Here is a 23,354-nt window from a genome sequence, read left to right on the forward strand (position 1 = left end):
CAATTTTTAAGGAAAAAATCCCCATAACATTTCTTTTTTTCCCACCTTTGACCACGCTCTTCAGTCTCCTCCCTTGTGCCCTTGGAGTTTTTTATTATTTCATGATTTGTAAGGCAGAAACTTCTCCCTGCACTCCCACTAACCAAGAGAACCCTAAATCAAAGGGAGATCAGATCAGACAAAGCCCTTCAGAGCTCCAGCAGCACAAACAGGATCAGCTGTGGCCTGGAGCAACACAACCTTCACAGGCTATTTCGGGGAGGTTAAGCAAATTTGGCTCAATAACACAAGTTTATGCCCCTCTCCTCCCTGTAAATCATGACCCATTCACAACGCTGGAGCACAGATTAAAGAAGACAGGGTTGATTAGCACCACACAACTCAAAAGAGGTTAAATAATTATCCAGTCATTATCCCAACAGAATACTTGTGGCTAACATGCACAAAAAAAAAAAAAAATTCCCAAAGTCTGGTGCTTGATGAAGCAACAGCACCTCTGCTCCAAAGAGAGGTGATTTGCAGTGATTTCAACCATCTGGAAGAGTTTTTTCAGGAGGCACAAAGCAGAGCAGCCCAGAAGAACAGAACAGGGAGCTCTGGGGGAAGCAGCTGAGGTGCTTTGAAGCGGGTGAAGGCTTCCCGTCAGAGGGAGAGATACACAGGCATAATTCCAATAGACCATGCCTGAGAACAGGCTGATGTGGGGTGGGATCAGGGCAGGAAAAGCAAAAATCCCCTCCAGGCTGTACAATTCCTACACTTTCCAGGCAAGACTTCCACCTGCCCTGAGCAGACAGTGCCCTCACGGTGGCATTTCCTTTCCCAGTATGGGATGGGAGTCCTGGGAATGGGATGGGGACACCACAGCTGGGGTCACCAGGCATCCCCCAAGATCCAGGAGACCCCAAAGCCGCCAGAACCCCCCTCTTAGCAATGCTACAATCCTGGAGCAGGGTTTGTTGGCACAGAAAGAGGGGAAAGCATACCTCCTCTAGAGGCATCCCTCAGAGCTGGAAGCTCTCCAGAAGTTCAAGACCAGCATTTTTTGGGTGGGTTCCAAGTGCTTTTCATGAACAGCTCCCAGCCAGTCCAAACTTCTGAGGGCTGGGGATCCCAGCATGGCCAGCTTGGCCTGCTGCCCACGTACCTGAACCAGGGGCATGGAGGAGCTCTAGAGCTAATGCAGAGTACCCCAAAATCCCTCCACCTCCTCCTTCAGCCACCCTGGAGCTCTGCAGGGCAGAAACGTCAGCCCCAGCTGCCCTCCCCACCCCACAGCCTGCACCTGACCCACCGGGACAAAACAGAAAATGAGATGTATTCCCATCACACCAGCCGTGACTTTTCAAGAGCCGGGACAAGCCCTCCACCTGCTCCTTAGGCTCTCCCATCCCAAGGAGAAGCTGAGAAGGACCAGCCGAGCAGATTTCCCAGTCTCCAGCCTCACCACCCCAAAACAGTGCTTGTTGCCACTCCTGCCCTCACCACCTCCCCTGGGAGAGCCTGGCCATGGCCATGGGATACTCCACCCCCTTATCCTAATCCAGAGGTGGTTTTTGCCTTCTCCACCACAGCAGCCCAAGGCTGGGCTGATCTACAGGAGTTTTACAGGGCTGTGATGCACAGATCCTCCAGAAATATCCAGGAAAGGGCCCCCATCCCTGTGCAGGAAGGTCCCCAGCCTCTGGAAGGAGCTCCAAGGGGAACTCAGCAGCTTCCTGGTCAGAGCAGCTGCTTGTGCTGGCAGCCCCACCTGGGGACAACCCCTGCACTCCTTCCCAGCCTGGGGCAATTCCCCACATCCCAGGCCAGCCCCAGGGCCGTGTGTGAGCAGCAGGAACAAAGCTAAAAGGGCACCTGGGAGCATCCCAAAAGCAGCTCATCCTTGCTGCATCTCCTGAGGAGACACCCCAGGGCTTCCCCCAGCTCCCGAGCATCAAAGAAAAAAGGGTTGGGGGAGATTAAGACAAAGGTAAAGCCAAGTTCAAGAAGAGAATAGAACAACAGGAGCAAAACTTACTTCTCTGCATGCCCAGCAAAGCATCTGGATGATTCTTCCTCCTCTTCCCAATGGCCTGTGGCTCCTTCCTTGCTTGGATAACCCCAAAACCCCCAAGCCCATTCCTTTATTGCCCACAGACAGGCGACAGGGCTATCCCTACCAGGAGCATCAGGGAAGAAACCTACAGCTGAGAACTGCAAATTCCCATTAATCTTCCTGACTCATGGGGATGGAGGGGAAAGAAGAAGAATAAGAATAAAAAGAAGTTAGGAAGCGTGCACAAGAAATGCTGTCATTTATCACAAAGCAAGATTGTCTATAAGGCAGATCCCAATTAAGGGTGTCAGTTTGGAGTGTCACAACATTCCCAGCACAAACACATTCTGCTCACATGTAATTCTTGGATATAATCAAGGAGCTGGCAGGGGGAGCAGGCAGCAAGTCCTCAGAGCCTGCTCTCGAGGCTTTGGGCTGAGGTGAGCCCCAGGCAAAAAATAAATGCATCTGCCGCTTTTAAACACAGATATTCCAGAATCATGGAATTAATTGGGTTGGAAGGGACCTTAGAGACCATCCACTGCCACCCAGGGACACCTTCCACCAGCCCAGGTTGCTCCAAGCCCTGTCCAACCTGGCCTTGGACACTTTCAGGGATCCAGGGGCAGCTTCTCTGAGCATCCTGTGTCAGGGCCTCCCCACCCTCACAGTCAAATTTTTTCAAATTTCTGTTCTCTTACAGAAAGACTCTCTATCTATAATAGACTTTAAGGTGCCTAAAAAAGCAATCTGAACAAATTTTACCCAAGTGTTTCCCAGATCCAAAGAAATCCAAGCAGGTGTAGACAGAACAAAGCATTCTGCAGAAAAATCTCCGCAGCTATTTCATCTTCAGTTCAAAATCACTCTCCACATTTTCCCCAGTTTCTGCAGCCTTTAGCCCCAGATCCCAGCACTGAGCTGGCCTTGGAGGAGGTATTTGGGCTTGTGGTGGGGCTGACCCTGACTGGGTGCCAAAGCAGATCTGTCACCGCCCTCCCCAGCTGGACAAGGCAGAAAAAACACAACAAAAGGCTCAAGGTCGAGAGAGGGCAGGCAGAGATCCCTCAGTGGTTAAATCAAGGGAAAACCAGACTCATTTTAGGGCAGTTTGTTTTATTTATTGCCAATCAAATCAGAGCAGGGCAAGGAGAAGTAAACCCAAATCTTAGAAACACCTTCTCCACACCCCTCCTTTCTTCCTGGGCTCAGTTGCGTCCACCTTGGAGCCAGCTGGCATTGCTTCCATGGGCCATGGGGAAAATTCCAGCAGCTTCTCATGGAAGCCACCCTTGTAGCCCTCAACCATCCCAACCCCATCACCCAACCCCAGTGCAGGCCTTTCCCTCTTCTCTTGAGGAGTGAGGGACACCAGGGCCACAGCAGCACCCCTAAAAACAGCCTCACCTCTGGAAGGGTCCTCACCCAGCTGCCCTGGCATTTCACTTCTCCAGATGGAGCCAGTTAAACCACCTGGGTATTTTCCTCTTGGTGTGGTCCTCCAAGGGAAGCCAGAAGGCCCTTGGGCAACCCAAGAGTGGGGCTTTTTTTGTAGTGGTAGGAACCACCACAAAACTCAGCCTGCTCTGCTCCCTCACTTTATTGGTGACAATGGCCATTATCCTGTCACCCTGGGCACGAGGGACCTGCAGGCACAGCTGGGATAAGGACACAGGGACACTGGGCAGGTGGGACCACTGGAACCCCTCCAGGGACCCTCAGGGTTATTAATACCCCCTTCCCTAATAACTGAACCCCAAGAGGAGACTCCATTCCTGGTTTTGGGAGCATTACCTCAGCTATGAGTGACCAGAGCAATGATTTTTACCTTCACACTCCTTATGGAGAGCTTGGAGAGACCACCAGGGAGTCACAGAGCTTGTTTTAGGCAGACAGAAGAGCTGGTAGACATCAATATTTTCATATTAAGGCCACGGACCTACACCTGAGTGCTCCAGGTTCTCCACAGTTTGTGCAGAAGTCAACAAGACACCAGAGGCATTAAACATGGCTTTTTCCTTCCCATCCACTCCCATCAGTGGTGAAAGTAGACTTGTAAATAGTTCAGTCTATCATGCAGCACTGTTTCTTTTCCAAGAGGTTTTCAGGCAAAACAGGGTGGGTGTTAACTTTTTTTAATCCCCTGCTCTGCTTTTGCTAACACTTGGATGGAGAAGACTGTTTATATTTATTCATAGTAAGACAGCACACACACAAACAAACAAAAAAAAAATCCACCACAGATTAATTCTGAAGCTCTCATTGCCAGATTGGTTTTTGGTTGGACTCTAGGTGAGGCTACAAATCACATGCATATAGATTTTTTTTTATCTGAAATCGTGCTGCAGATGTATTTGAAGCTGCCCTGTCCAGCCTTGTGTCACCGCAGGAGGAGTTGCTGGGTGACTCCTACAAGGTTGTTCCTTCTTACAGTGTGGAGGTAAAATAAAAACCAATGATCTTAGTTTTAGTTACAGTTTTAAAGTTACAGTTTTAGTTTTTGAAGCAGCTCATGCTTCAAAACCCCCCCAAAACCCCTCAGAAGGGAAAAGCAAGGTCAAACTCTCAGTGTTGCTCTCCAGGACACCTTTTTCAAGATTCCCCCCAGTTCTTCCACACCAACCTTGTGAGTACAAGGAAAAGCTGCAATGAAACAGGAGTTCAGCAGCCAAAGGCCCTGGTGGGGGGTCACAGGGGGTGTACAGGCAGAGCTGGGTTCCTATACTGAACATTTAAACTCAGAGCTCATTAAATAAGCATCAACCCCACCCCACATCTGCCACTGGAGCTGCTGTGAGAGCTGCTCTCCAAATGCACATTTCATGCTACAAGTGGTGGCCGAGCACTCATCCAAGCAAATAAACTCACACTCTCCTCCAAGACACACAACCCCGCTGCCTCCCCGGATGCAGACTGAAATATCAAACCAGCCTGTCCTTTCAGACTCCTCCAGAAACATGTCACTGGCACATTCCCTCATCTGCAGAGCTGGAGAGACCCAGCGACCCTGGCGTGCTCGTGACATCGGAACGCTCTCCAGCTCCTTTTTATCTGCCTGTGAACTTGGAGGCAAGGTCAGGGTTGCACTCACAGACCTTTTCTCCTCCAAGAACCTCTGCTCTGCTCCAGGCAGTGCCTGCATCACACCTTCCCCCATCCCTGACAGGAGGCAGAGCTCCAGCATCAACATCAGGGTCCAGCAAGCTGCTCATGGGGCATGGAGAAGGCTCCAGGGAGAGCTCACTGCAGCCTTCCAGGACCTAGAGGGGTTCCAGGACAGCTGGAGAGGGACTGGGGACAAGGGCCTGGAATGATAGGACAAGGAGGAGAGGCCTTATATTGAAGGAAGAAAGGTTTAGAAGGGATATTGGGAAGAAATTCTTTCCTGTGAGGGTGGTGAGGCCCTGCACGTGAAGGAGTCCTTTCTGTCCACCCAGGTGGTGAAGACTCTGTGGTCAGTGTCTCCAAGGCAATGCTCGGGGAATTTCCCTGAGGGGGAAGGATTCAGAGGATTCCACACACCAAACTGCTCACGGGGCATGGGATGACAACCACAGTGCTGGAGGAGGCTCCAGGGAGAGCTCACTGCAGCCTTCCAGGACCTAGAGGGGCTCCAGGAGAACTGGAGGGGGACTGGGGACAAGGGCCTGGAATGATAGGACAAGGAGGAGTGGCCTTATATTGAAGGAAGAAAGATTTTAGATGGGATATTGGGAAGAAATCCTTCCCTGTAAGGGTGCTGAGCCCTGGCACAGGGTGCCCAGAGCAGCTGTGGCTGCCCCTGGATCCCTGGCAGTGTCCAAGGCCAGGCTGGACAGGGCTTGGAGCCACCTGGGATAGTGGAGGGTGTCCCTGCCCATGGCAGGGGGTGGCACTGGGTGATTTTTAAGGTCCTTTCCAACCTAAATCATTCCATGGTTCTGTGATAAGATTTGGTTTCTTGCTGCTCTGTGCACAGGGTGATGGATTTGCAGAGCCCTCACCTATTGCATTTTTTTCAGTTGAAAGCAAAGTTTCTCCTATTTCTAAGCAATTGGGGTTTCCTAAGAGCCTGAGCTTTCAACTGCTCTGTTTTCAGGGGCAGGTATTCCTGACAAACACCATCCCAGCTCCTAAAGCAGCTGGAATACATCAAGGGCATCACAGCTAAAAACCCTCACAGGTGAGGTGTTTGCATAGCCAGAAAAGACACCATAAAAATGCCTGTGTATTAAAAAAAAAATCTAGATAAATAAACAATCCACCCCCTACAAGATGGAAACTGGAGAGGTCAAAAGAATCTCTTAGGGAGCAAAATATGGGAAATTCATGACCCACAGAGCACCCTGGAAGAGCTGAACAGGAGGGTTGGGGGGCATTTGGTGATGCAGAGTCAAGATTAAACCACACCAAGCTCAGGTTGAAAGTCAGCTCCACACTTCAGAGGCAGATTTTTAGCTCTGCAGGGAAGTGACAATTTGCTGATGTGTCTGTCAGCACGACAAGAGCTGAAATCCTACTTCCAGCTAATAGCAACTGGAGGAAAAAGCAGAGGGACTCACAGGACTAAAGAACCTCCTCAAAAATAATTAGTGGGAATAAGGAGCACTTGAGATGGGCAAAGCATCCACAGGAGGAATTAATGATGAACCTGGTTCTCAGCTTGGTAGAGCAGCTGAGAAATCCAGTGTTTTCAAAGAGGGCAAGGGATTAACCAAGCTAGCAAGTCATCAGTGTCAGCTGAGGAAAGGGGGTAAAGTCACGGCAGTGAAAACAAAACAAACACAAAATGTGCAATCACAGAATTAATACTCAGACTTTCCTTCCTTCAGGAGAAAGGAGCTGTCACCCACAAATGCACAGTGCTGAGGATGGAATTTCAGGAAATCTCTTTTTCCCCTCTACCCAAGCAGGTTTGCTATAAAAAAACCTCACCCTTTTTGCTTGTTTAAAACCAGCTTGAGCAAGACTGATATCACCCTCACAGAACTTGTATTTATCTTTGTATTTTGCCAATTCTGGCTGCAAACTCTGATCTGCTGAGAAAGGATCCACACATCCTTTCACTACAAAACATCTCTCAGCCTCTGGTACATCATGTACTACTTAATATACCCAGAGAGATGAGGGAGGCAAAAGCTCCAGCTGAAAATTACTCAAGGAACAGTGGTGTTAATAGAAACTTGCCTGGGGGAATTAGTGCTCATCATCCCAACCTTCCTGTGCCTGCCTGGATTGGTCTCCTTCCTGGATATCTGTTTCACACTTGGGCTGCATAACTCCCTGCCAGACCTCCATCTTGTACTATTTTAGGTAATAAATGACTCAAATACCAAAAAGCATCACATTCATTTTTTTTTTGCCAGTAGCCAGAAGTCTCATTTCCTAATAGTTACAGCAGGATTTAATGCACACTTAGTGCTTTTGAGAGATAAAGTGTTATTTAAGTGTCATCATAAAGTACTCATGGAAAAAAGCCAGTTAAAAAAAAATCAAAGGTAATTCAGCAGAGAAAATAATTTAAGTTTTTCATAAAGGATCTCACTTCCAAATGCTTTTCCAGCAGAGGTTCCTTCTGTGGGCTGTTTTCATCCCCTGATCATCAAGACGAGAGTCACACACACATTTAAATAAGATATGGAGGGGAGCACTACTATGGCTTGTCAGAGCTCTTCAGGGAACCTAGATCATCATCATTACCAGAAACAAACCAAAAAATACCTTCAATTGTCAGAAACAAGTATTTATTGCTTCAGAGTTCCCCTCATTCAGGTTCACTGTTTCTCTGCTCTGCATGAACAAAATGACTAAATACAAATCAGCAACTGAATTCTGTTGATGCTGACAGAAATTCAGTGCTCAAAACTTATCTGAAATCTGTGATTTGAAGGTAATGCTTGCACTGTCTGGTCAGCTTTTAGGCACTGAAGAGCATTTACAGTGGACAAGAACTGGTCTCCTCCCCTTCATGTGGAGTCTGTAAGGGAAATACTCAACTCTTCCAGCAGAGGAGTTGAAACCTTTCTAGGTTTTTAGTGGTAACAGCAAAAAAAAAAAAAAAAAAAAACAACTGGAAAACCAACCAGCTTCAAGAGTACAGGATGTTCTGTCAGCCTTGGAAAGTCAGAGCAGATTAAAAAAAAAATTAAAAATAAATCTGACCAACTCCTGCCAGCTATCACCAGCCTCTAATGACAAATGGAAATACAGTGGCTTTGAGGAAATACCATTTTCTTATCTTTTGTCCTGCTGGCTCCTCCATCCCACACTAACAGCAGTCCCTTGAGAGATGGTGATGATGAAAACCAAACCAAAGAGTGGGTTTGTTTTTTGGGGTTTTTTTTTTGTTTGTTTGTTTGTATTTAAAGAAATTCCAGTCCCAAATGTGTGAGGGATACCTGGAGCAGCCATGGCATGGATGTGCTCATTCCTGCCCTTTCTTGGTGCCTTTCCTAACTCACTTTGGAAGCCCTGCAGAAGAAATCTCATTCAGCAGGGAATTAGGGAAGACCAAGCCCTGGGATTTGGGGAAGACCAAGACTTGGGATATGGGGAAGACCAAGACTTGGGATATGGGGAAGACCAGGCCCAGGGATTTGGGGAAGACCAGGCCAGGGATTTGGGGAAGACCAGGCCCAGGGATTTGGGGAAGACCAGGCCCAGGGATTTGGGGAAGACCAAGCCCAGGGATTTGGGGAAGACCAAGACTTGGGATATGGGGAAGACCAAGGTGGTGGAAGTGGCTGCTCCAGCCTGAACCTGTCACACCTGAGCCAGGCATATGCTCCTCCAGCTGTAGGGCTATTTTATAAGAGTGACTGAGCAGAACTGGCAATTTTTCCTTATTAATGCCATTTCTGGTTACCATGGAGCTCAGCTGGGAGTTCAGAGCTGCTCACCCACGCCAGGCACTGAGGAACATTATTACAGGCAAGACCCTTCAAGGACTTTTCAGGAAGATAATTCAGCCCACCCAAAAATGACAATTTAAAGTTTCCAGCAACCAGAGTAACTTGAAGTGACCGCTCGTGGAGTGGAAAGAGGGGGAGGAAGCTGGTGGTCAAATGGGTTCATCCCAGGCTGAATATTAAACATTCACCTGCTTTTTAAGGCTCAGAGAATGAGGAATTTGGACAGTAGAGGAAGGCAAAATAATTAATGGTGCCTTGTACAGGGCCAGGAGTCACTGGGTGATCCTTTTGGGGCCCTTCCAACTCAGAATATTCTGTAGTTCTATGATCAGCCAGCATAATTCAGGAAAAGTTATCCAGAGGTGCTGTTCAGAAAGGATTATTCACAGGGCAGCACCTTTCAGTGAGGCAACAAGAGGGCAGAAACCCTGACAGAGAAGAGAAACCTGAGCAGGGGTTTCTCATGTTCCAACATCAGAGATGTGGCATTAAAAAAGCAGCAAGGGAAGAAGATGAACCCGTGGTGGAGCATCACAATTATTATTTCTTCCTTCTTTCCCATCCAGGATGAAGGATGGCAAGGACCCTCCAGTGCTTGTGGGGCTTTTGGACTGCAGAAACTACAAAAATCCTGCAGCTCTTACACAAATCACAGCCAAACCCGTGAAAAAAAACAAGTCACGGGATGGTTTGGGTTGGAAGGGACCTTGAAGACTGTCTAGTTCCAACCCCCTGCCACGGGCAGGAACACCTCTCACCTGCCTAGGTCACCCCATCCAGCCTGGGCTTGAACACTTCCAGGGATGGGGAGTCCACAACCCCTCAGGGCAACCTGGGCCAGGGCCTCATAGCAAAGAATTTCTCCTCATATCCAATGCAAACCTATTTTCCTTCAGTTAAAGCCATTCCCCCATGTCCTGCCACTCCATGCCATTGTCAAAGTCACTCCCCAGCCCTCTTGGAGGCTGCTAACATCTTGTGGAACCCTTGAAAAACTATCAAAACCCACTGTGAAGCCTCAAGCAACAGACCATGACCTGAGCTGCCAGGCAGGAAAAAAAATCCCATAATTTGATAATGAAATGGATAAAAATAATTATAAATATCAGCAATAAGTGATAATAAATAATAAAATCTATAAAATAAAAAAATTAAAATAATAGTTGGATAAAAATGATTCCATAATTACTTTTGCATCTCTTTTTCTACTCCAAACCACCAAAACTAGGAGGACGCAGCCCTCTTCCAGTGGGCTAATTCACACACAGCACTTGTGCTGGCTGTCCCAGAGCTCACACGCCCCTGCCAGACTGAAAATCACCACTAACCTCTCACAGGAAACATCTCCCTGGCAAAGCACTCACTGGAGTGGGTGAGAGGGACACTCTGAGACTGCTGGTGGCAGAGAGGCCAAGGAGCAAGTCTTGAGAGCCCAGCCACTGGTGCAGCATTGATAAAACCTCATCAAAACGCTGAACTCTGCCAACTCCAGCCTTCCACTGAAAGAGCCACCAGATCAACACCAGGCTTATTCCTTACCATACAGACAGTAGGGGATGAAGTCTTTAAAAAGCTGTTGAATCACACCCATAATTAAAAATAAATCGACTTTTAAGAGGCACACTGCTTTAGAGATACGTATTCCTCATTGTCCTAATTACAGAGTTGGCTGAGGGCAGCCCTTTGGAGGCTGAGCCGGGGCTGCTGTCGTGCTGTTTCAGCAGGGTGGTGTGGCAGAGGAAGTTCTCCAGCAGACAATGTTCTCTCGGGCTCTGATTGTGGAGCTGAGGCAGGGCCACATGGCCCGTGACCCCTGAAAGGCACAGAATGGCTTCCATTTGTCCTTTGTGCTGTTGTGGTGGAGTCGAGAACAACTGGGATGTTTAAATGGGATTTTGTAGGGTCTGGGGAGGTCTGGAGTGTGGCAAGCCTGAATTCCATCTTTCACATCCTTATGGGAGCTCAGCAGGACTTGAGTTATTTTTTAAGACAATTTTTTTTTTTTAAGAGATAACCTTCCTTCCAAGAGTGCATCTCCAGGCAGGGTTATCAAGGCTGCCTGACTCTCCTCAGCTCTGCTTTCAGTTGGTTATAAATTCATCAAGCCCTGGCTGTTCAGGGTAGGAGTTTGCATGCTAGGCTGGGTCTGCCTGGGGCACAGTTCTCTTGGAACATGTGAATCCAACTGCTTCTCAGAAAGCAGCATGGGAATAAACACATTGTTTTGTTCAATTTCTGGTGGCTTTTTCCATTTTTTTTTTCCTTAGAGCCTTGGACCCGTGATTTAGAACAAGGGCTTTAATGAGCGAGGGACAAGCTTTTTGTGTCAAATTTCATTTTTGTCATCGCCAAAAATCCAGGCAGATTATAAGCCTTTTGAGAGGAGGAGAAAAAGCAACTAAATTGCATATGCTCAACAGCCCTTAGAGTTCAGGATTTAAAACTCAAGGGTTTTGGCTTTGCTGAGGAAAATTGGAGGCAGGTATGGGGCAAGCAGGAGGTAACGAACAGGAGGCAGTGAAAAAGTTGAGGAAATGTGCAACAGCAGGGGATACACCAGGAAAATTGGTGACTGGAAGAGACTCAAAACCTAAGTTTGAAGGCAAGAGGGCCAGAGCAAGTTGGGAGACAAAGGGACAACATCAAGACAAAGGTGCCAAGAAGTCCTCCACTGGCTCCAACATAAAGCACTAAATCATGGAATGGTTTGGGTTGGAAGGGACCTTAAAGATCATCTTTTTCATCATGTTTCCAACCTCCTGCCATCATCAGGGACACTTCCCACAAAACCAGGTTTCTCAAGCCCCATCCAGCATTCTGTAGGATGTGTGGGACCTCATTTCACCCTTTCTCCAGCAGTCACAAGAGCCATTTACCAAAGTCTGTTTTGTATGTCCCATTCAGCTCTGGAGAAGCCCTTTGCAGTCAGAGGCTGGAGCTTTGCTGCTGGTTGTTTTAAGGAGCAGGATCTGCCCAGCAGCCCTGCAAACACAACCCTGCTGCTGGGCAGCCCCGACACCAGACAGAGGCACAGAGAAGCACTTTCCCAGTAGCAGGCAGGAATTAGCAAGTTTTTCTGATTTGGGGAGTGAGAGAGCACCAGTCAGTGTTTAATTATTGCCCCATAAAACATCCAGCTTTAGTTCCATTCTTCTGGGCTCCCTAGCACTGCTTTGGTGGCCTTCAACCATCTGGCACCAAGTTGGGTGTTGGGCCTTGTGCTTGAGGGAAAGGGATCCGAAACTGTGGCCTTTGTGAAGCCTTGCCCAATATTTGTCTAACCTTGGATCTGAGGATTATCGAGTTTTCCTTTGTGCTTTGGGACAGGGGTGGGAAAGCATGGGGTACAGGCAAGAGCAGACGGTTCTGCCACCACAGGAGTAAACTGCTCCAGAGATTTCCTGTTGGATTGGGTCCAGAGGAGGCCACCTACTTGATTTGAGGGCTGGATCACCTCTGCTGTGAGGGAAGGCTGAGAGAATTGGGATTGTCCAGCCTGGAGAAAAGAAGGCTTTGGGGTGACCTAACTGTGGCCTTTCGGTACCTGAAGGGGCTCCAAGAAAGAAGGAAAGAGACTTGACAAGGGCCTGGAGTGACAGGAGAAGGGAAAATGGATTCCCCTGTCACAAGGCAGGGTTAGATGGGATATTGGGAAGAAATCCTTCCCTGTGAGGGTGGGGAGGCCCTGGCACAAGGTGCCCAGAGAAGCAAGCTGGAAGTGTTCACCATCCTTGGAAGTGCCCAGGGCCAGGTTGGACAGGGCTTGGAACAACCTGGTCTGTGGGAGGTGTCCCTGCCCATGGCAGGGGGTGCAATGGGATGATCCTTAGGGTCCATTCCAACCCAAACCATTCCACAGTTTCCAGCTCCAGCAAGGGGTTCTACACAGTGCTAAGACTTAAATCAGTTGTGCACCAGCAGGGGGTAGAAAGGTTATAAATACAAATCCCCAGTTAAAATCCTGCCCATCTGATGTCCAGAACCTGCAGATGGAGGTTGCATCTCCAGTTCTAAGATTACAACAACGCCACAGGCACAAGTTTCAAGCACTTGATCACTTGTGGGGTAAAGGCTATAGGAAAAGTCAGAACTCTGATCTCATCCTCTTCCTTCACAGGAGCTTCAGACAGAATCTGGTAACACTCAGCTCATTTCATGCTTCAAATGCGCCCCTGGTAACGTAGCTGCAGGGGCTGGGCTGGAGTATTTGAGAACTTCACCATTTGCTGGTGGAAGCCAAGGGCTCCTGCTTCTAATCAGGGGCAGAGCAGAGCTCTAAAGCTCAGAACCTCCTCAGGACCAAGACTTACACACCACCTCTTTTCCTTCAGTTTATTCACTCTCACTTTTGAGCTGGAAACAAAAGACCTTTGTCAAGTGTTTTGAGGTTTGTTAGAAGTCTAAGCAACTAGAAGTACGCATTATGGAAAAGTTAACTTCAGATCTGACCCCAGAAGCCTTTCCTTCCCCTTTTGTCAGCCCACACTATTAAGAAGGTCAGTTTTATCTGCTTTTGTCTTGTTTTTCTAGCCCCTGCCAGCTTTCCATACACATAAAGTTTTTCATACCTTGTTCAGGGTACAATAAAAGCATATGAGAGCATCTAAAAATGAGGCAGAAATGGATCTATTACATTGCTTTATTCAATTTATGGCTTGCAGGGAAAGGTAATGAGGCCTGAAGAGAAATAGACATAACAGGAGTCTACCCCTAAAAGTTACCCCTCACAGTTCAGTTTCACATTTGCAATTCCACAGCACTTGGTGTCTATTTACTGAGACAAAAAAAAAAAAAACCCAAACTTGTTTACAATAGGATTGGTTTCATAAAAATGAGATTTTTCGGCTCCCCAGCCTGGGTAGAATCCTCATTAGCAATTCCACAGTCCTGCTGTGCTTAAGACAGCTGTACTTTCAGTACCAGGCAGGTTAACAGCCTTTCTCCCAGTCACTGTCAAGCCAAGTGCTTGTTAGTGGTCTCAGTTCTGTCCCAGATATGTCAAACAGCTTCCACTTGCTCTGCCACATCATCCTTACAACAACTGCTGGGCACAGCAAGTCCCTTTAAAAACGGTTCTTGCAGGTTTAAAGGTAACAACGAGACCAGCAGAAAGGTGAAAAGGACACGCTCTGAAGCAGATGATAACAAGGCAGGGAATGTGTCCCATCCGGTTAGGGTGATCCCTGGGCTTTCCAACCAAAACCAAGTTGAGGAACAAGTCAACACCACTCTTGGGGGAGGTCCAACCCTCAGCTCAGCCTGTCCCTGAATTTCCACTTGTCTCTGCCTTGGGCTCATCCCTTTTCTCGCAGCTCTTACACAACCTGGGTGCATCCTGCTTTCCTGGAGCAACAGAAATGCAGCTGTGTCTCCACCAAAACATCCTTTTTCCCTGTAACCCCATTAAATGCACTTACACAGCTGCTTTGCATGCTCCAAGGTCAGGGTGAACAAGTTTCTTAGGGGATTGCATTCTCATTTCACATCAACATCCACATGCTGTGGATCAGTTTTCCTTTTCTGTCACAGAATCCCAAACTGGTTTGCGCTGGAAGGGACCTTAAAACCATCTCGTTCCACCCCCATCCATGGGCAGGGACACCTTCCACCAGCCCAGGTGGCTCCAAGCCCCATCCAAGCTGGCCTTGGGCACATCCAGGGATCGAGGGGCAGCCACAGCTTCTCTGGGCACCCTCTGCCAGGGCCTGCCCACTCTCTCAGGGAAGAATTTTTTTTTTCCTCTTATCTCATCTAAACCTTCTCCCAGCTTGAACCTATTGCCTCTCATCCTGTCACATACCGTCATTCATCAGGAAACGCTCCAGCCAAAAGATAAACTGTACAGAATTAAGGAGTTTGGCAGAGTAGAAATTTAATACAATCACACTCCCTCCAGCAAACATTATCTAACATCACCACAACGCTCTGAACATGGAAAGGGTGACTTCCAACCCTCCCCAATTCCAAGGAACTGGGGAATGGTTTGGGTTGGAAGGGACCTTAAAGATCATCTTTTTCATCATGTTTCCAACCTCCTGCCATCATCAAGGACACTTCCCACTAAAGGGACACTTCCAAGGAACTGGGGAGAGGAGATGAGGTACAAGTGGCTTCATAATCCAAGTTGGACAGTCTGGTATTTGAGACTGGCATTGGATAAACAAGTATTTTCTTGAGAAGAAAGGTTGTGGACTCCCTGTGCCTGGAGGAGGCAGGTTGGATGGGGCTTGAAACAAGCTGGGATAGGGCAAGGTGTCCCTGCCCATGGGAGGGAGTTGGAATGAGATGATCTTTAAGACCCCTTCCAACCCAAACCATCCCATGATTCTATTTATCACTTGTTGGGGTAGAGGCTGTAGGAAAAGTCAAAACTTTATTAATTTAACAAATTTATTATGTAATATATTAATTTAATATAATTTAAGACTTAAATTTACCCCTGGATTCCAAACCCCAGGTGGATCCCTCAGCATCCACTAGGCTGCAAGGAAACTCCTGGTCAGCAGTTCCCCTTTCCTCTTAGCCTTGCACGAGGCTTTGGGATCACCTGCCAGCTCTGGGTTGCTGCAGGAAGGACTCACGTGGCAGCATTACATAAAACCCACCTTCCTCCGGGGGGAACAGCAGCTGGGAACAGCTCCTCCATCCTCATCATGCTGCTTCAAACACCCAGTGCAGAGACCACAGGAGATCTCAGAGTGACAAGATCTGCTGGGGGCTCCATCAACTTTGATTCTTCCAGCTCCTGGAGACACAAATCCAGGGGAACATTTCTGAGGATGAAGCACCTCATCCAGTCACAGCAGCAGCTCGGGAGGACTCTGACATTTGTTTTTATTTCGGTTCCAAGTGAAAGGCATCCCCAGGCTGAGCGAGCTGCCAGCCCCAAGCCCGCAGTGCACACAGAGCAGCCATTCCAGCTCTGCTGCACGGGGCATCCCGTGCTGGCTTGTTACTAAAAACTCATTCCTCAGTTCCCTAGCTGGGGAGAGGCTGCCAGGGGGCTGATGTGGCCTGAACAGCCAAACCCTTGTGTTCAAGGAAAGAAGGGCTCATTTGAAGGGATTCTAAACCAGCAAGAACACAGGGATCCAGACATTAATAAACCAGCAGCCTCCAGTATTAGCCCAAGGATCATTTTGCACAGGCAGACATGAAAAGAGATCAATTTCAAGCATGTTTGTTTTGATGTGTGGAGGCTCTGACTATTCCAGATCCCAACCCAATCCTTTTCTGCCAGTCCATATCACCATCAACACCAGCAGACACAGACATGTTGGTACTAGTGGGACTGGACCAGCAGCAGTGCTCTGGAGCAGAAGGAAACTGCAGCTGAACCCGTGGCTCATGATGGGCAGAAAAAGGAAATTTGGGGACTGTAGCATTAGAGACAAACACTAAAAGGAAAAGCCCAGCACTCACTTCTTTACCTTTAGCTGATTTAGCCAGGTGATTCAGCCACCTAGCTTGGTAAAAACAAAACAAAACTAAAAACAACAACAACAACAAAAAACAAACCTCAAAATAGTCTTAGGAACAGTTTGAACAGACAAGGTCTTGTCCAGCTGTTCCTCAACACGCAAGAAACCACCTCTGACAGACTCACTTTGAACCACCACTGAAAACAGGCAGGTAGATCCAATTTGAGATGCAAACACATCCGTGCCTGCTCCTGTCACAGCAAGGCTGGACCTGGACCAAGGGTACATGATTGACTTCCTAACAGAAAAATAAGCACAAGCAAACCTTAACAGAAAGGGGTTCAAACTTCTTGTTAGGACTAGAACAAAACTTTTGCATAACGCTGTCGAAATCCTAATGAGACATCAGATACAGACACTTCTCCTTGAAATCAGTGTCTGTCACGCCAGAGTCACCACCAGATTAGGAAACAAGGGAGGGCCAGGACAGAGTTGCCACATTAATGAGCCTGACCACATCTAAAGGAATCCAGGAAATCACCCAAGGAGTCCTCTGGTCTGTCTGTGCAGGTGAAAGCCTCCAAAGGCAGCAGGGTAATTGCCTAAAGAAGCTCGTTGTTTTAGTGCTAAAGCAGCAGCTGGTGCATAAAAGTTGTAAGCCTTTCAATTATGAGTAATCTGAGAGCTCATACCGAGCTCCAGCCTGTTTGCTCTAGACTTAAACCTTCTGTTTATCACCTTAAAGTAAGACAAGAATGAGCCTGAGCATCAGCTCACCTCCCTCACAAGCAAGTGCGTCATCTCTCCCACAGCAGAGGGGGAAGAGAGTTATTTTGGGGAAATGCCAATATTTAAATCTATTGAAAGAATGTTCTGAGGTGTGGGATGGCTATTGTTATTCTTGAGGTATCTTGGAGGAGGCCATCAGACACTTCTGACCCAGCAAGCTCCAGAGAAGCAGCCAAAGCTGTGGGTTTGCTCATCACGGATCCTTTCAGTCATGGAATGGTTTGCGTGGAAAGGACCTTAAAGATCATTCCCATTCCAACCCCTGGATGGGCAGGGACACCTTCCATTAGTCCAGGTTCCTCCAAGCCCTGTCCAACCTGGCCTTGGACACTGCCAAGGATCCAGAGGCAGCCACAGCTGCTCTGGGCACCCTGTGCCAGGGCCTGCCCACCCTCACAGGGAACAATCCCTTCCCAATATCCCATCTAACCCTGCCCTCTGGCAGTGGGAAGCCATTCTCCCTTGTCCTCAATCCCTTAAGAACTCATAGAAATTAAAACAAGGCCCAGTAGCATCAGCACCATTCCTTTGTAGATTCACAGCAAATCCCTGAAACTTTGCAATTTAAACCCTTTTTTTGCTGATCTTCTGCTATTTTGGGTTCTGCTTTATCTAGAGCAGGAGGAACTTCTGAAGAGAGAAACTGAGCTCTCCTCATCAGTTCTGCAAGATTTTTAACCTTAAAGCAAGCAGCTGTAAGAGACAATAGAAGTCAAAAATGGAAATGCCAATTCCATCATCATGTGGGGGTTTTTCTCTCTTTCTTTCTGACCAAGTCTAAGCACTGGATCAGGGTCCCAGTGGGACATGGGAGAATCTCCCATCCTTCACTTTTAGGAACCTGGCCTTGCTTTAAAGGCCACATTGGAGCAGAACCAGAGAACCCCCCCAGACCTCCCTTGCACCATAATTTATTTCCTGAATCACATTTAACGGGAGATTCCAATCTCCTTGCCCAAGGAATTAAAGGCACTTTCCCTTCAGTACAGCAGCCACATGGGTAAGGCACAGCCCTGCTCCAGACTCCTCCATCCTGCACAAATTAGGAATAATCACATTGTAAGGAATGCTGCCCATTTCTGCTGCTGAAAGCACCGGTGACTCAGGGCTCAGAGTGGGCCCAAACAACAGGTCCTGAGAAAAACTTAAAATCAGCCTTGGAAATTCACCTGGAGTGACCCCCGTGCAGGCACTTCTGGGTAGAAAAGGGCCAAAGTGATGCTGGTGCTGTGATTTGATCTTTCAAGATGGCCATGGGAAAGATCTCAAAGATTTCTTCCCATTTCTTCTCCCACAACTTCCATGAACATCCCACTCCCAGCCTTTTACCAGCAGCTGGTTCCACAGGGAAGGCAGATATACAGAAATACACATTCCCTTTCAGCCTTGGAGCATAAGATAAAACAGAAGGGTTTGGCAAGGCTTCGGTAGAAATGTTTGTATGAAGAAATAAAATAAATAGATAAATATTATATATATATTAAAAAATCCGCTGCCAAACCCCTCTGGTTTATCTCACTCGTGTATTTGAACCTCTCTCTTCAGAGGGCTACAGACAGTCCCAGCACACACACCCACCCCTTCCATAGCAGATTCCCTGCTTCCAAGCACTCATCTTGGAGCAAATGGCATTTCTGACAGCTGCAGATCACAAGCTTGCCTTTCAGATTTTGTTTCTAAATGCTGTCAAATCAAAGGAAACGCTGCCTTGCCTGCCAGGAGATAGAGATCAGAGGCAGACAATACAAAATCTGTTGGGAGAACTGAGGGGGAAAAAAAAAATCCAGTCCATTTGCAGAGAACATGGCCAAGTCATGAAATAGTTTCTTGGGATTTGAGTTTGTGGTTTGAGTTGCGGGTTTTGTTTGGTTTGGGGTTTTTTGTTTTAGTTGGTTGGGTTTTGATTGGTTTTTGATTTTCTTTTTTTTTTTTTTTTTTTTTTTTTTTTTTTCCTCTAGGAAGCAAATTCTGTTTACAATGGACATTGCAAGACAGGAGATGCCAAGAAGCACTGGTTAGTCTGGCAAAGCACAGAATCAACCATTTGGGTTGGAAAGGACCTTAAACCCCATCTCATCAGACCCCTGCCATGGCAGGGACACCTTCCACTAGCCCAGGTGGCTCCAAGCCCTGTCCAACCTGGCCTTGGGCACTTCCAGGGATCCAGGGGCAGCCACAGCTTCTCTGGGCACCCCGGGGGAAAACTGATACCTTGGGCTTTAAGTTTTTCTGTTCTGCTTTGGTGTGCAGCCTTTAGATTTATATTAAGTGTCACCAGGATCTTTTCACAGGGTGCTGGAGACAAAATAACCCTGTTCTAGCTGGAGACCCAGGGATAATCTCTTCAAACTTCAGGCCCAAAGCATAAACAACATGAGAAGAGGAGGGTGGGCAAGCAAGCAAGGAGGATGAAACTTCATCATTTGAAGCTATTAATTGGACAGGTAACTCCTAATGCAAATGGACTGAAACTTATAAAAATGTGAGAACTCGTGACCAATCCCTCTTTTGCCTCCACCTTGGAGCCATCCGGGCAGAGCCACAACTTGGAGCTCCAAGTGGCTCCAGTACTGCCAGGGTGTGGCCTTTGAAGACCCTCCAATAAATATCAATAAATATCCACTTTATTCCTCTTAACTCCCTCTGGCCTCTGCTCCAGCTCCTTAAGGCATCAGTGCCAGGGTCTCCCCACCTCCGAGGGAACAATTCCTGCCCAATATCCCATCCATCCCTGCCCTCTGGCAGTGGGAAGCCATTCCCTGTGTCCTGTTCCTCCATGCCTTGTCCCCAGTCCCTCTCCAGCTCTCCTGGAGCCCCTTCAGGCCCTGCAAGGGGCTCTGAGCTCTCCCTGGAGCCCTCTCCTCCCCAGGTGAGCACCCCCAGCTCTCCCAGCCTGGCCCCAGAGCAGAGGGGCTCCAGCCCTGGAGCATTTCCATGGATTCCTCTGGATTTGCTCCAGCAGCTCCACGTCCTCCTGCTGTTGGGGATCCCAGAGCTGGACACAGCGCTCCAGGTTCCTTTGGGAATGGGTGAGCACCACTCAGCAGGGAACACTGACATCAAATAGTGCTGTTTGCCAGCCAAGTACCTGAAGGCAAGGCAGACAGGCTGGCTGCACCCAAGGGGCTCCCTGAAAAGGCTCAACAAGGATCTGAGCAGCTTTCCCTGCCCCATTCCCTGCGTTATCCGAAGCATCTTAGCAGAACATTCACTCTCCTTCTGCTGTCATGACTCTGGTTTTCCCACCAAGAACCCTCCACCTCACCCCAGGGCTTCTAACAAGCGACAGAGATTTCAAACAGAGCCCCCAAACCCCTGATGAAAACCAGACAGGTCTGTCAAAAACAGAGCAACTCCCAAGTTTGCATTTCCCTTTGTGCTGTCTCTTGGTGACCTGCATTTCACAGAGCCCACAGCTGCTGAGTTCAGCAGCACTGACAAGGTAACAGCAGCCCCCGCAAACCCAAAACCATCCAGCTGGGATTCCAGCAGCCTTCCCAGGCAGGAGCAGAGCTGCTCCCTGAGGGTGGGCATGGTCACCCCTGGGAGCATCGTGGCTCCACATCAAAGCTCCCAGACAGCAGCAGAATTGCTGAACACAGACACGAAACACAAAAAGTGTTAACCAAGGCTAGACTGTGGCTTGCTTTCTGTCCTGGAGGCACCCTCAGCTGCTCTCTGGGGCATTGAGTTTAGAGCACTGCAATTGGGAAGCTGGATGCCAGCAGGAATGGGGAGCTGCAGGGCTCCTGGAGCCTCCCTAAAAGATCTTATCACCTGCAGGCGTCAGGGGGGAGGGCTCCCCAGCACTCCAACATCAGCTTGAGTGCCTCTTCCACGTGGGACAGGGACCAAGACCTCCCTCCGGCATCACACAAGACACTTCCAACACCATCAGCAGATTCTATCTGCCCCAGAGCCACCCAAAAGCAGCCAGTCCCCTCCAGGCTGCAGCCATCACACCCCAGCTCCTTCACACTGGAAGGGAGGCGAGGGCAGCTGTGAAATGAGGTGTCTCTGCTGTCACTGTGACCTCACCACGTCCCAGTGGGTGTCAGGTCCCGGTATTTCATCCTCACTGTGGCTGCACACAACCACCCTGGCAGGGCTGGGAATGCTGTCAGCACCTCCCGTCCCCAGCCTTCCTCAGGGCCACTTCAGAGGCAAGGAGCCACCTCCACTGATTTGGGAGGCAGGATATCGAGCAGATATCCTGTGAAATGAGAGATCCCAGCCTGATCCACAGCCGGGAAGGCACAAGGCAGAAAGCAGCTGTGGACACACAGCAGCAGCATCCCCACAGCTCCATCTCCAAGAGCTTTGCTGCCTCTCCATTCACAGCTTGCCCCCTTCTATAAAACACCACTGATCCAGAGTCTGTCCTTAATTTGAAGCCTGTCCTTTAATTCTAACAGCAATGACACAAAAAAGGATTTTAAAGCAATAAAACAGCACCTGTGCCAAGGGCTCCTTGTTAAACTCATCTCCACTCAGTCTCTGCTATGTGGGGCAAAACACAAAGGTCACCCATCACCTGCAAGGTTTCATCAGAGCAATCATTGTAATGGAACAGCAGGGACTCTCCTGAAAAGGAAAAGCCATGCCCAAACAAGTTGTCTACTGGAGGAGCAGTCAGGAAAAAAAAAAAAAAAAATATCAGAGAATAAGGTTTTGCCCAAATTGAACTTTTAAAGCAAAACTCCTTCAGCAGGCCCAGCTGGTAAAGGAGCACGGATTTGGTGGCTGTTTCCAAGCTTGAGGTGGAGAAAGTAAAAGAGTCTGGGGGAAGAATAAACCCACATTTTTTTAAAGTTACTAAAGTCACGACAGGAATCTGGGCTACAGGCAGCTGTAAAGCTGTTTTATGTGAAGATGCAAATCAAGTTAAAATGACTGAATTGCAGAGCAGAGACAGCCCCTGGTGCAGCAGTCCTGGAAATCAGAACTGCGGCTGCCCAGAGCAGAGCAGCTGCACCAGGTACAGGAAAAAACCCCAATTTCCAAAGTCCCTTTCACCAGACACCTTTAGCACACAGAGTTCAGGTGTTCGTGGCTGCACAGCTCAGTGTGTCACCTACTCAAAGGCTCCCAAAGCTCAGCAAGCCCCTTGATAACAAAAACTTCTCAGATTACATTTTATTCTACTAAAACAGTTCAGATTGGAGCCGTTCCACATCAGAGATCCTACTTTTTGCAATCAGGGCTAAGCCACTTCTAAGAAGGACAAAAAAGCAGGGAAACATTCTTATTTTTCTCTGTAAACTGATGCTTCCTTCAGCCCCACATGGGTCTGAGGAGCAGCTTATCTGAAGCTCGGTGTTTTTCCTCCTGGTGATGGCTGAAGAGGAACAAGCCAGCTCCTGCACTATTCACGTCAGGAAGCTTCTTCCAGAGAATCAGTTTGAAAATAATCCCAGTCTTGTTAAGATACGGTTTAGACATGCACACAACCATAAAATAAATCAAATCAGTGTTTTTCCCTCACCAAGTCACTTTCCTTACATGACAGGCTGTTAGCTGCACCCTCCAGGTGATGTTTCACCTGATGGAACAGAGCAGCAGCTTCAATAACATCTCCCCCAGGGGCCATTCCCCTCACTGAAGGAAGGAAAAGCAACACAGAGATGTGGGAACGAGAGGAAACAAAAATATCTTTACAAACCAAGAGCAAGCAAACCCCAGTACCTGCCAGCATGGGAAGAGCAAAGACAAGGTTGGAGCTGCAGCACATCAGTCACTTTTATCTTTTATCTGCACCCACCTTTGGCCTAGGACTGCCTTGGCCAAGCCCAGGCAGATGCTGACAGTGCCAAGCTCTTGCCAGCCACGAGCCTGTGCCCAATTTATCCGTGCCAGCTGCAACTTGGCAAAGTCATGCAAACCCAGGGACCTGCCTGGCTTCTAGCAGATCACAGAAATGCCTGTCCCAGCGCACGGCGTTGAGATTCCAGCCACGATCAACGTGAGTCAGCGTCGGCAGCAGAGCAAAGCCCGAGCACACATTTCTCAGCCTTCTCATATTCAACAACTGCTCTCAGTTTACACAGCAATTATTCAAATCTCATTTGTCACACTGAAAAGGAGAAAAAATAAAAGCAGCAAGCTGGGTGCTCAGTGCAGGCCAGTTTTCCCCATGAGCCTTCCCATCAGGATTTGAAGCTCAGCTGGCTCCAAAATCCAATTTCAGAGCAATTTCAAAATGTTGTGTTGCTGCAT

The 23,354-nt window shown here is 48.2% G+C and overlaps 1 protein-coding gene across 2 annotated transcripts in view; it reads right to left on the reverse strand.

The window, feature by feature from the left end:
* The window catches only part of SLC4A11 (solute carrier family 4 member 11), a 136,549-nt gene that overhangs the window by 107,653 nt on the left and 5,542 nt on the right, over positions 1–23,354 (reverse strand). The window contains exon 1 of one of the 2 annotated variants that reach the window (XM_068189043.1): positions 2,021–2,045. The exons of the other annotated variant lie outside the window; for it this stretch is intronic. Within the exon in view, the coding sequence (XP_068045144.1) occupies positions 2,021–2,030 (10 nt within the window). The 5' untranslated portion in view covers positions 2,031–2,045. Of the gene's footprint in view, positions 1–2,020; positions 2,046–23,354 lie in introns of those variants that run through there. 2 annotated transcript variants of the gene reach the window in all.

The sequence above is a fragment of the Anomalospiza imberbis genome, chromosome 4 (assembly GCF_031753505.1).
Source record: "Anomalospiza imberbis isolate Cuckoo-Finch-1a 21T00152 chromosome 4, ASM3175350v1, whole genome shotgun sequence".
Lineage (NCBI taxonomy): Eukaryota > Metazoa > Chordata > Aves > Passeriformes > Viduidae > Anomalospiza > Anomalospiza imberbis.